Source organism: Neofelis nebulosa, chromosome 6 (genome assembly GCF_028018385.1).
Source record: "Neofelis nebulosa isolate mNeoNeb1 chromosome 6, mNeoNeb1.pri, whole genome shotgun sequence".
NCBI classification, from domain to species: Eukaryota; Metazoa; Chordata; class Mammalia; order Carnivora; family Felidae; genus Neofelis; species Neofelis nebulosa.
Genome location: NC_080787.1, coordinates 37,711,232 through 37,724,113, shown reverse-complemented (window position 1 = coordinate 37,724,113; position 12,882 = coordinate 37,711,232). Strand labels below are relative to the sequence as shown.

At 40.8% G+C, this 12,882-nt stretch overlaps 1 protein-coding gene across 7 annotated transcripts in view; it reads left to right on the top strand.

Annotated features, from left to right (window-relative positions):
* Positions 1–12,882, top strand: part of FKBP5 (FKBP prolyl isomerase 5) — a 121,432-nt gene that overhangs the window by 59,616 nt on the left and 48,934 nt on the right. For 4 of the 7 annotated variants that reach the window (XM_058733686.1, XM_058733691.1, XM_058733688.1 and 1 more), the window contains 2 exons: positions 2,020–2,145; positions 6,373–6,517. In XM_058733686.1, coding sequence (XP_058589669.1) covers positions 2,041–2,145; positions 6,373–6,517 — 250 coding nt within the window. In that variant the 5' untranslated portion in view covers positions 2,020–2,040. Of the gene's footprint in view, positions 1–2,016; positions 2,146–6,372; positions 6,518–12,882 lie in introns of all 7 variants that reach the window. The other 3 variants (XM_058733687.1, XM_058733692.1, XM_058733690.1) reach the window with 1 other exon arrangement.

The following is a 12,882-nucleotide window of genomic DNA, read 5'->3' as shown; positions in this document are numbered from 1 at the left end:
GTTCATGTGATTTTCTTAATTATCTAGCGTAGCATCACATACAGCTGGGCACTTAATTTCTGTTGTTGTTTGTTTGAGAATGCTTTGTTCTGGCCTCTCCCTTATCCTGAGCCAAGCATTTGGATCTTTTGTGTTTGGTATAAAGTGTACTAGAAAATAGAGCAAAGGAGCTTAGCCCCTGGTTTTTGGTGTTCTCTTTGAAGATTTTTGGGCACAGCCGAATTTGATTTGTGTCTTTGTTGACACTGAAGTATATTTGGGTCAATTGGAAATGAGTTAAAGCACTGCAATATATTATTATGTATTGACTTTAGGGAGCTTTAGATCCATTATTAGCCTAATGCAGAATAGCTGTAGAAGTGGTTAATTCTTGACTTTCCCTGCTCAACCAGGAAAGCAGTATGGAATTAATCATGGCAGGAGCCACTGAGGTGTGTTTTGTTTCATCTATCGATTAGCCTGTTGGTAACACTGGCTTGCCTTATATGAAAAAGTGTCTGTCATTTGGGTGACTGATAATAACAGTAAGTGCTAATGTTGGAAGGTATACTTCTGAAAATACATATCATACCATTTAATCCAGGTGATCACTCCGTGAAGGTTGTTATTATTATTATTATTATTTTTTTTTTCAATGTTTTTTATTTATTTTTTGGGACAGAGAGAGACAGAGCATGAACGGGGGAGGGGCAGAGAGAGAGGGAGACACAGAATGGGAAACAGGCTCCAGGCTCCGAGCCATCAGCCCAGAGCCCGACGCGGGGCTCGAACTCACGGACCGCGAGATCGTGACCTGGCTGAAGTCGGACGCTTAACCGACTGCGCCACCCAGGCGCCCCAGGTTGTTATTATTTTTATTCTAATTACACAGGTGAGGGGAAAGACGGAGAGAAGTTAAAGATAGCCGACATCAAACAGCTCGTAAGGAGCCCCAGATTCCTTGCTTTTTTTTGTTTTAGCACTCTGAAAGGTAGAGGCATTCTGTGGGTTCTAAATATGAACAAAGCATGGCCCTTGTTCTCAAGGACGTTTTAAATCCAACCAGTATGTCTTCTTATAAATATGTTAATTATAGGCAGCACATCAAGGGAAGAGCTAGGGAAGCACACAGAAGTGCAGACAGCCTCCAAGTATAGAGTCAAGGTTGGTATGCCGGGGGAAGCATTTGAGAGGGAACATGTCTAGGGAGGAAGAAAAAGTGAGCAAAAGGACCAAGGTGGGAAAGCACAGGGCTTATTACGGCTGAGGGGCTGCTCTGGTTTGGCATGAGCTGCGTGGGATACAGTAAAAGAAGGTGGTGGAAGCTGGGCCTGTGACAGGTTAGGTCAGACTGTGAAGGGCCTCAGAATGCCATGCTAGGGAAGAGAGAGCCTTCTTCCATAGGTATTTTGAGCAGGAAATGAAAAGTGTAGGGTAGCCCTGTAGAGAACCCAGTAATAAGCATGATAAATGCTTACATTTTTAAGTTAAGATCCTGTGCTAATGTCTTCACATGATACACACAGAATCTCACTAACGCCTGCAGTAACTGAACAAAGTACTCTGTCCCTTTTACAGATGTGAAATCGAGGCTCCACGAGATTAGGTTTGCAGGTGTCAAACATATCGCTGGAGCTAAGACTTGGACTGGGGTCTGTGAGCTTCTAAAACCTGTTGTGTTTGCCACTGTGATATATTGTTTTTAAAAACAGGTCACCTCTGTTAAGAATATGGCTGTGGGAGTTCCGGAAGTACTGCTTTTCAGTGCTAAGGAATGTAATCGCCACCAAACCCGACTTGTACTGCTCTCTAATTGGGGCCAGCGCTGCATAGGAAGCTGAAGAACTGGGTGATGTTTTATTTACATGCCTCATGACATGAATACATGCCTGTGGCAAATGTTTTTGTGTTCATTTTCACCGTTTAACCTTATTGGTCCCACGTAATTCTTACATCAGGGAGAGCCCAGTTCGTAGGGGCATTTTCAGGTGCTTAAAGCAGTGATATTTTTCCTAGCTAAAATACATTTCTTCTCAGCAGGTTTTCTACTAACAAAAGACCATGACTACTGATGAAGGTGCCAAGAACAGTGGAGAAAACCCAGCGGCAGCTGTGGCTGAACGCGGAGAGGATATTACCTCTAAAAAAGATAGAGGAGTATTAAAGGTGAGGTTACAAGGTTGAATGACATGTAGGGAAATTTCCTACCTGGAAGGATTATTTATAAAGATGTTTGTGTTTTTGGTCGGAGGCGGAGGTGGATGTTGTTCACTGAGGCTTACTAAGTGCTCATTACTCTCATTTCATCTTCACGACTTGAGGTTTATTTTTTTAATTAAAAAATGTTTAAAGTTTATTTATTTTTGAGAGAGAGAGAGAGAGAGAGAGAGAGCACAAGCTGTGGAGAGGCAGAGAGAGAAAGAGACAGAAGATCTGAAGCAGGATCCACCCTGTCAGCGCAGAGCCTGATGCAGGAGTTGGAACCCACAAACGGCGAAATCATGACCGGAGCCGAGTGAGCCACCCAGGCACCCCGAGGTTTATTTTTATTCCCAGAGAGATGGTGAAATTGAGGCCCTGGTGGGTGAATTAACCTGCCCAGTATCCTAGATCGTAGGAAATACAGATCTGGGGGCCAGATCCAAATGACGTAGGACTTAGAGTCCCCCCGTTCTCAGCGTGTACGCATGTGTGGTTATTTTAACGTAATACTTAAGGACGTGAAAGCTAGCTAATGACAATTCAGAAGACTTACTAAAGGAAAAGCCAACTTGCAGGGTTCAAAAGGATTGTTTTTACATATAGATTCTTGTTTGTGCAGTGAAGAGATTTTGTGAGGTTTCATCCAAGAATATATCTTACTTCTGAATTAGCTTTCCTCATTAAAACACTACAGGGGACCTGGGTGGCTCAGTCGGTTGAGTGTCCAACTCTTGATTTCAGTTCAGGTCATGATCCCAGGGTCGTGGGATTGAGGCCTGTTTTGGGCTCATGCTAAGTGTGGAGCCTGCTTCGTCCTCTTTCTCTCCCTCTGCCCCTCTGCCCTGCTCGCACTCTCTCCCTCTCTAAAATTAAAAATTAAAAGTAAAAACTGTGTATGGTTTTCACTGTGTAATTAGTCATTTCTATGTATAGTGTTGTTGTTTTTTTTTTAATGTTTGTTTATTTTTGAGAGAGAGAGAGACAGAGCACAAGCAGGGGGGAGGGGCAGAGAGCGAGGGAGACACAGAATCCGAAGCAGGCTCCAGGCTCTGAGCTGTCAACACAGAGCCCGACGCGGGGCTCGAACCCACAAACCGTGAGATCGTGGCCTGAGCTGAAGTCGGACACTCAACTGACTGAGCCACCCAGGTGCCCCTGTGTCTTTTTTTTATTTGTATCTCACAGGGGTCTTGTGAGATGACCAGAGCAACTGTTAATCCTTCCATTTTATTGATGGAAAATGTATATTTGAATTCCATATAAATTAATAAACTGCAGCTGAGAGAGGGTTAAATGCTTTAGTTGTATTAAGTCATGCCTTCTCCTACATTGTTGTTACATGGACAAGTTTTGTATAGTTAATTATTTTTCCCTGAAAATATGATCTCCCACATTCTAAGTATTACCACTAAGTGAGTTTTAGTATCTCCATGTGTCAGCAGTAGTAAATGAGAATTTTTTAGTTTGTTTTGTCTGATCTTGCTTGTGTGAAAGCTTTTTTTTCTGTGCCTGAATCTTCTGAATGTAGTTGTTTTACCGTTAGCTTGCCACATGCTAAGCCAAATTTTGGAAGACTTTCAACTACAGAAATAAGGGCTTTATGCCATAGATTTGTATCATGCTCTCATTTTTCAGAGGGCTTCTCAGTCTATAACTATATGAATTCCTTATCCCAAACTCCAGGATACTTCTAGAGACAGTAGAAATTGTGCAGGCAGTCTGCAGCATCTCCTCGCTCTATTTAAGTCTTTCTCTTTCATGTTTTCAGCGTACCCACCCATGTAGAGGACATGTTCCTCAACCCGCCTCCAGCCCTGTTTTGTTCCAGGGAGTAAATCTGATAAGATTTTTAGGCTTGTAAGACGCACTTTGAGATTGTAAGCCCTTTAAATCGTATCACTTATCACTGTCTAGAGCCTTAGGTTTCACCATGGGGCTTTTGGTTAAGATTAAATAGTCTACTAACTGTGCGACATGGGGTGATGTAGTTAACCTCTCTTTGATGAAATTTCCTCATTGTAAAATTGGGACAATACTACTACCTACCTCATAGAGTGACTGGGATTATATAAAGCATTTAGCACAGTGCCTCATCTGTAGTAACCTCGTTTATTCCCTATTACATACATAACTTTTTAAAAGACCAAGGCACGTCCGGGAAGTCAGTGACTAGCTCAGGAAAATAAAATTACACTGTGGAGCTTACATTTTTAAAATGAATCGAGACTAAAATTCATTCCTTAATGCAACTGCTTAAGGCACCTCCTCACATCTTCCCATTTCCTCCTACCCAGAGCCCCTAGCAACTAACGTTCTATTCTCTGTTATGAGTTCAGCTTTTTTAGATGTCACGTATAAGTGAGATCACACAGTGTCTGTCTTTCTCTGTCACTTAGCATAATGCTCCTAAGATCCATCCGTGTTGTCACAAATGGCAAGATTGTGTTCTTTATTGTGGCTGAATTAACATTCCACTGTGTGTATATGTGCCACATTTCTCTTGATCCATTCATTTGCGTATGGATCCTTAGATTGTTTCCAGGGTTTAGCTGTTGTAAATATTGCTGCCCTGAACATGGGGTGCATAGATCTTTTTGAGCTAGTGTTCTCGTTTTCTTCAGATAAATACCCAGAAGTAGAATTGCTGGGTCGTATCGTAATTCTATTTTTAATTTATTGAGGAAACTTCACACTATTTTCTACAGTGGCAGCACCCATTTACATTCCTGCCAACAGTGCGCGAAGGTTCCCTTTTCTCCATATCCTCACCAGCACTTGTTTTTTCTTGTCTTTCTCATCATAGCCATTCTAAAAGGTGAGGTAAAGTCTCGTGGGTTTGATTTGCATTTTGGGGATTGTTTTGTTTTTCCATCACTTCCTTCTTAACAAGTGTATAGAAACACAACTGATTTCTGTGTGTTGATTTTGAATCCTCCCGCTTCACTGAATTCATTGATTAGTTCTAACAGGTTTTTAGTGGAGTTGCAGTAATGATTCTCATCTTTGTTTTTTTATTTTTTTTATTTTTTGAGAGAGAGAGTGGATGAGGGAGGGCTGAGGGAGGAGAGGGAGAGAGAGAATCTCAAGCAGGTTCCATGTTTAGTGCGGAACCCAACATTGGGCTCAATCTCATGACCCTGAGATCATGGCCTGAGCCAAACAAAGTCAAGAGTCCTACGCTTAGCTGACTGAGCCACCCAGGCTCCTCCGATTCTTTTCCTTTAAACAATGTCTGGACTTTTGAACTAAGAAAGTTGTAGAATAGAAGTTTAGCCTGTTTACATGGTGATAAGAGGGCGGGGCTGGTAGGACACAACTTAAAGAACTTAGGAGCAAATGATTGAATTCTTTATAGAAAGTTTCAGACTCTTCCCCTAATACGATGTTTCTTGGGCATGAGCTACCATCCTCTGTTATCTAACAAAGATGATTAATTTGGCATAGGTGATTGACAGAATAAATTATACCACCACGTGCCTGGATTTGATTTTCTTTTCCCAGAACGGACCGACTGCATTAGTGGCCTACTCTGCCAAGAACAAAATAAGTATACTGGATTTTATGACAGCTAAATATTTTTCAGCCTGGAGCTTTTTTTTGGGCATCTGCTTTACTAGAAAACAAGTTTTTCAGTATCATATCAAACTACGAAGTGATGCTGGATTTTTTGCACATTGAATATTCTTCATATAAAAGGAAGTGGAACCTGTTATACTAGGAAGTTGAGCTTTTTGAAAGTAAACCAAACTAGTGGAATTTAGTCAAAAGGTAATGTTTTTAGCAAAAGAGGGAAGTAAATAAAATCTCACCTTTTGAAACTTGCTTTAGACTTCTTTTTGAAGATTTTTGAAAGTCCACTCATCTTTTTGTTCTGATTCAGTTTATATATGAACTGGTTCTGTGTTTTGAGAGATTTTAGTGTCAAAGCATGAAGCAGGATCTATTGTTTATATTATTACCTTATTTTGAGGGGATAGTGTGCTTGACAGTGAAATTAAATATAGCATTAAAGATTTAGAGTAGTATAGGAAGGTTTTCTAACAGGATTATTGAGAGAACTGGGAGGGAAGCCTTGAGAAAGGACAGGTAATTATTTGCAAATCTGCCTGGGTGATGTAGAATGGATTCTGTGATCTTTTTTATTTGATTAGAATAAAATCAGCTCCCTTTTTTGATGTTTGTCTTTTCCAGATTGTCAAAAGAGCGGGAAATAGTGAGGAAATGCCAATGATTGGAGACAAAGTTTATGTCCATTACAAAGGAAAATTGTCAAATGGAAAGAAATTCGATTCCAGTCATGATAGAAATGAACCGTTTGTCTTTAGTCTTGGCAAAGGTAAGAGGGTGTTTTTTGAGTTGTGTTTTGCTTAGACTTAATGCTATTTATATTATATAGAAGTTGGTCGATCCTGTATAGGAGCTAGCAGATTTTTAGGGGGTCCATAATGTCAAAGTTATTTTCATAATGTTATGAAGATGTTGTCCAGCTTTTTACCGTGTTGACATTCGCACTGATGGTACAAAAGCTACAGTGGTAAAAACTGCTGCTGCCGTTAGCACAGATCTGGGCTATGGCACCAGACTATACGAGTAATCCTTCCGATATTCTTCGATGCCCTCATTCGCTGTTTAAATAAGAAAAAGAAGGGAAGCCCGTGTCACTTAATGTCCTTGATAACAGTGTAAAAAAATACCAGTCATATTAAATCCTAGTCCTCGGCTTTGGCATTGTTCTGCTGTTTTGTGACAGACAGGGAGGCGCACAGGGCACACTTCTGTACCCGAGGACAGTGGTTGTCTCCTGGGAAAGCACTTGTGCACTTAACCTGAGTGAAGAACTGAATGAGGTGCATTTTTCCAGAAAACACCATTTTTATTAGAAAGGGCAAACTGGGGGCACCTGGGTGGCTCGGTCGGTTACGCGTCTGACTTCGGCTCAGGTCATGATCTCGTGGTCCGTGAGTTTGAGCCCCGCATTGGGCTCTGTGCTGACCGCTCAGAGCCTGGAGCCTGCTTCAGATTCTGTGTCTCCCTCTCTCTGTGACCCTCCCCGTTCATGCTCTGTCTCTCTCTGTCTCAAAAATAAATAAACGTTAAAAAAAAAAAAAAAAGAAAAAAAAGGGCAAACCGTTATTGTTCGGATTTGATTATTCAGTATTTGGCAGATAACTTTCTTAAAAATGAATGAAGCGAGGGGCGCCTGGGTGGCTTGGTCGGTTAAGCATCCGACTTCGGCTCAGGTCATGATCTCACGGTCCGTGGGTTCGAGCCCCGCGTCGGGCTCTGTGCTGACAGCTCAGAGCCTGGAGCCTGTTTCAGATTCTGTGTCTCCCTCTCTCTCTGCTCCTCCCCTGTTCATGCTCTGTGTCTCTCTGTCTCAAAAATAAATAAACGTTAAAAAAAAAAAAAATGAATGAAGGGAGCCTGTCACTTCAAGGAAAACAGCTGACAGTATTTGTAACCATTGAGTTTTCAAATGAAAATTCTAGTTCTGGGAAATTTGTATCTGCCACGGTGAGCTTGACAGCTTCCCAGAACTTAAAAGACTTCTGATGAGATCGATGGATGTTCAGGAATGTGGTTTTTAAAATATCATCCAGTGAAATGTGTTAACGTGTGGAAGATCTGGGCAACTCAGTGAACCAATATTTTCCCAATACAAGATGTTACAAAATCATGTGTGACTAAAAAGATCCATTCGTTTTGCAGGCTAGATCAATGGATTTTAATGTAACATAATATTAACGAAAAGTTCCTTGATCTGCTTTCAGATTCTACATTGCAACTAACTTTTATGAAACTGCCACTTGTCCAGCTTGCATGTCCTCTCAGATGATTATATTCATAATTATCTGAAAAGGCTGTTAAAGTACTCCTACCTTTTCCACCTATCTATCTTTTGGGTTTGGATTTTTTCTGTAGATTTAAACTCAGATTGCAACAGATGAATGCAGAAGTAGGTATGAGAATTTGGTTGTCTTCTGTCAAGTCAGACACGTTTTACACTTGTTAAACTGCAAAACAATGCTGTTCTCAGTAATTTTTTACAAATATAGTTGCTTTTCATAAAAATAAATTTTTTGTGTTAACATATATGAGGCTGTTACTATTTTTCAGTAGTAAATGTACTATTTTTGAAGGTAAGTAACTTTAATTTTTAATGTGGTAAATATCAGTAGATAGATAAACAAGTTCTTTGGGGTCTTCAATTTTTAAGATTAAAGGGGTCCTGAGGAAAAAGGTTGAGAAGCACTATTTTCAGGTCTTAAGTGTTATTTTTACTAATTCATTTTCAAATGCTTTTGCGTGTCTTTAGTTAATTTAGTACTTTCTTTAATCTTGTGAGAATAATAGCCCATACATCAAACTAGACTTTGTGGACCATGTGGCTTGTTGAAAGTTAGTGGCTGAGTTACCAATGTTTTTAATTCTTACCTGCTACAGATAGAACAGATCTCCAGTTCGTTCCCAGATTAAGTGTGGGAGAAAAGGATTGGACCCCCCTCTCCCCCCCCCGCGCACTGGTCTACCACCATGTCTCAGTGTTGACTATAACCCCTTTCATTTTTTACTGTACCACCTGAAATGAATTGTTAACCAGGCATGATCTGGGAAAGAAAAGAGCCAGTGAGGAACTGCAGACTTAAACTCTTTCTGCCTCTCTTGTACCCTGCCTTTCCTGGTACTCACAGGCCTGTGTCCTGGTGACTCCTGCTTCTTGTCCGGCTGTACCCTTCCCGGGCTCTGGTGCAGCCTGTGCCACTGCTCCCTTCTCCTTTGGGTCTTCAGTGAGTTGGTGGCTTGTGTGAGATTAATCTTGTGTTTCAGTACGATGGCAATCAAATACAGATTCTTTTTGTTGAGAAAGCGGATAATGATTGACAGTTAAATTAGAGTTTTTTTCTTTTTTGTTGATTCAGAGATGTGAACCTCCAGGGCCACCAGCATGGCTGTGGCATCAGCATTTAATTTAGATGACCTCAGAGTAAATGGCCTCATCAGACATCTGTGTTTCCACTGCTCCCCCTGCCCCCTTCAAACTCTTACTCTACCCTTTGAATTTCTGTCCTAAAGAAGTTGATGGATTTAAGCCAACAAGTCTCTCAGCAGCTATCTTTGCAAGTAGACTTGCTAAGAATTGCTAAGAACTGGGGGAAAAAAAAGAATTGCTAAGAACTTACGCTGCTGTCTTTTCTACCTGCATTTTCTTAATAAACTACCCTATGCTGAGTGAGTCTTTTATGTTTCCTAGAATTTTGAGCAGAGATAAAAGAGGCAGCTTTCAGTTGACTTGGTACCTATGACACACCTGTCTAGAGACAGTGTGGTCTCTTGGGGAGAGCATCCACCTGGGTGTTAGGAAGCCAGAGTTTGTTCCTATCTTCACTCTTCCCTGTGTTATGTTAACATGAGTAAGCCACCTAACCTTCCCTGCTCCTCTAAAAAGGAGGCATCTGTAGAAAAGCATTAAGATTAATTCTGGCTATGATTTCATTCTTGTACCTTCTGTAAAGAGTACAGGAATGAAAACCATAAAAGACTAAGATAAAGCAAGAAACATTGGTAGGCAGTTTATAATTTTTTGTGGGTTTTTTTTTTTAAATGTTTATTTTTAAAAGAGAGAGCGCACAGGGGAGGGGCAGAGAGAGAGGGAGACACAGAATCTGAAGCAGGCTCCAGGCTCTGAGCTGTCAGCACAGAGCCTGATGCAGGGCTCGAACCCACAAACCGTGAGATCATGACCTGAGCCAAAATCGGATGCTTAACCAACTGAGCCACCAAGATGCCCTTGCCTTGCCTTTTCATTTTAATTGGCCTTTAAAGGAACAATTTTAATTTTGATGACGTCTACTTTGCTAATATGAGGACACTACAGAGAGAAGTAAGCCATTAGCCCATGGTTATACAATAAAGTGGTAGGGCCAGGATTCAAACACAAGCAATTTCTTTCAAGGTGTATGTATCTTAAGGTTTAAAACTAGCTTAAACTAGGTACAAAAACGAAATAGGTCCTCATCCAGCAGAATTTGCTGAGTGCCTGCTGTACATCAGACAGACACTTTTCTTTTTTTTTTTTTTTTTTAATTTTTTTTCAACGTTTTTTTTTTTATTTATTTTTGGGACAGAGAGAGACAGAGCATGAACAGGGGAGGTGCAGAGAGAGGGAGACACAGAATCGGAAACAGGCTCCAGGCTCCGAGCCATCAGCCCAGAGCCTGACGCGGGGCTCAAACTCACGGACCGCGAGATCGTGACCTGGCTGAAGTCGGACGCTTAACCGACTGCGCCACCCAGGCGCCCCCAGACAGACACTTTTCTTACAGGAATGCTGTAGTTACAGAGGTTTATCAAAAGCAAAGTTTTTGCGGGCACCTGGGTGGCTTAATCAGTTAAGTGTCTGACTCTTAGTTTCTGCTCAAGTCATGATGTCGTGGTTCATGGGTTTGAGCTCCGTGTCGGGCTCTGCGCTCACAGCGTGGAGACTGTTTGGGATCCTGTGTGTCCCTCTCCCTTTGCCCCTCCCAGCTCGTGCTCTTTCTCTCCCTCCCTCCCTTCCTTTCTCTCTCTCTCTGTCTCTGTCTCTGTCTCTGTCTCTCTCTCTCAAAATAAATAAATAAAATTTTTTACAAAGCAAAATTTTTGCTATTACCTGCTTGATGTTATGGGTTGAATTCCTGTTTTGAAAGTTTGTTGTTTTTTTTTTAAATTAAAGTATGTTTTTTTCATGCACTTTAAGTCTTGACAACATCTTACAACTGGTAAAGCACTACTAGTAATGGGTAACCGTGTAGCCAACTTCCTGTGGGTTGTTTGTGGTTTAACCATGTGCTCCCTTTAAATTTCTGTTGATGCTTTTGCTCCCACTTAAATATATCCTTAACATCTGGGTTTTTGTTTGTTTGTTTTGCATGCAGTTTAGGAGTATTCAGGATTGCTTTTAGGCCAAAATATTTAATTTTTCTAACCTTCTCCAAAAGTGTGAGCCAGAAAGACAGCAAACTTTGAGAAAGTACGTTCTTTGGCTTTACCTGGTGCTTTGCAGTAGAGGAAGAATGCTTTTGATTTCCATTGCTCTGTTAATGGGTACTGGGGAGAAGCCTGTTGGGGCAGGGTGAGACTAAACCGTGGGAAGCTAACAAATTTCTAACTCCATTTATATAAAATTATAGCATGGACCCTGTTGTTTAATTGAGTATAATTTTATGGTACTATAGTTTATAATTCTTTAGGAAATAGAAAATAATCAAGACCTGACTCCTGCCTTCAAGTATCTAACAGTTTAGCCTGGCAGAGTTGATGTTAATCCTTAATGAGGCTGTCCCAGGACAGATTATGCTACCATTCCTATTTTCCCTCTCTTTTTAAAAAAATTATAAAGCCATGAGAATGGAAAGATATTCTCCTGTGATCAGTTTTCTTAGTAATCAGAGAACTGCCAAAAATGAATGTAACAGAAGGCATGATCACCTTAGAAGAATCTTAAAATGTAAATTTATTTGTTCAATTCATAATCAAGATACTTTTGGTAGAGAGTAGAGAGGATTATCAGAGCCCTTTTGTAAGACATTTCTTTTTTTTTTTTTTTTTTTTCAACGTTTTTTATTTATTTTTGGGACAGAGAGAGACAGAGCATGAACAGGGGAGGGGCAGAGAGAGAGGGAGACACAGAATCGGAAACAGGCTCCAGGCTCCGAGCCATCAGCCCAGAGCCTGACGCGGGGCTCGAACTCACGGACCGCGAGATCGTGACCTGGCTGAAGTCGGACGCTTAACCGACTGCGCCACCCAGGCGCCCCTGTAAGACATTTCTGAAATAGAACCAAAACAATTCATAAGAGGAAAAAGTAAACAGGAAAAGCTAATTTGCTTTATCTAGTATAAAAAGAAGAAAAACATTGTCCATATATTTTTTTTAATGTTTATTTTTGAGAGAAAAGTGTGAGTGGGGGAGGGATGAGAGGGGGGAGGCACAGAATCCAAAGCAGGATCCAGACTCTGAGCTGTCAGCACAGAGCCTGATGTGGGGCTTGAACTCAAGAACCACGAGATCATGACCTGAGCCAAAGTCGGACACTTAACCGACTGAGCCACTCAGGTGCCCCGACGTTGTCCATTTTATAATGATATGCAATTTTCTTTTTTTTAATAGAAAATATTAGCACAATACTCATAGAATTAAAATAGCAGAAATTTGTACTCAGTCCTGGAAATCCTTCAATGAAGGTAAAGCAGGAATAAATCAGATGTGTGTTTTTAATTATCTGAAACTTACTAGTGATTATGCTTATATTTAAGAGAGTATCAACTCTTCTGTTTTGAATGGAAACCCTTCTACAGCAAAATTATTTTATCTTTTTTGTCCTCTATTCCCACATTAAAAAGTATTTTTCTATATAATACATCTTTCATCCTGTAGAATTTTAAATATGCTCATATTTCAAATGCATACCTACATTTAAAAGTTATATAGTCAATAATTTTCATCTAGGGTGCCAAGACTAGTTAATAGAGAAAGAACAGTATTTTCAGTGGGGTGCCTGGGTGGGGTGGTTCAGTCAGTTAAGCGTCCGATTCTGGGTCTTGGCTTAGGTCATGATCTCACAGTTCAGGCTCTGTGCTGACGGTGTAGAGCCTGCTTGGGATTCTCTGTCTCCCTCTCTCTGCCCCTCTCCCCCTCTCACTCTCTCAAAATGAATAAAC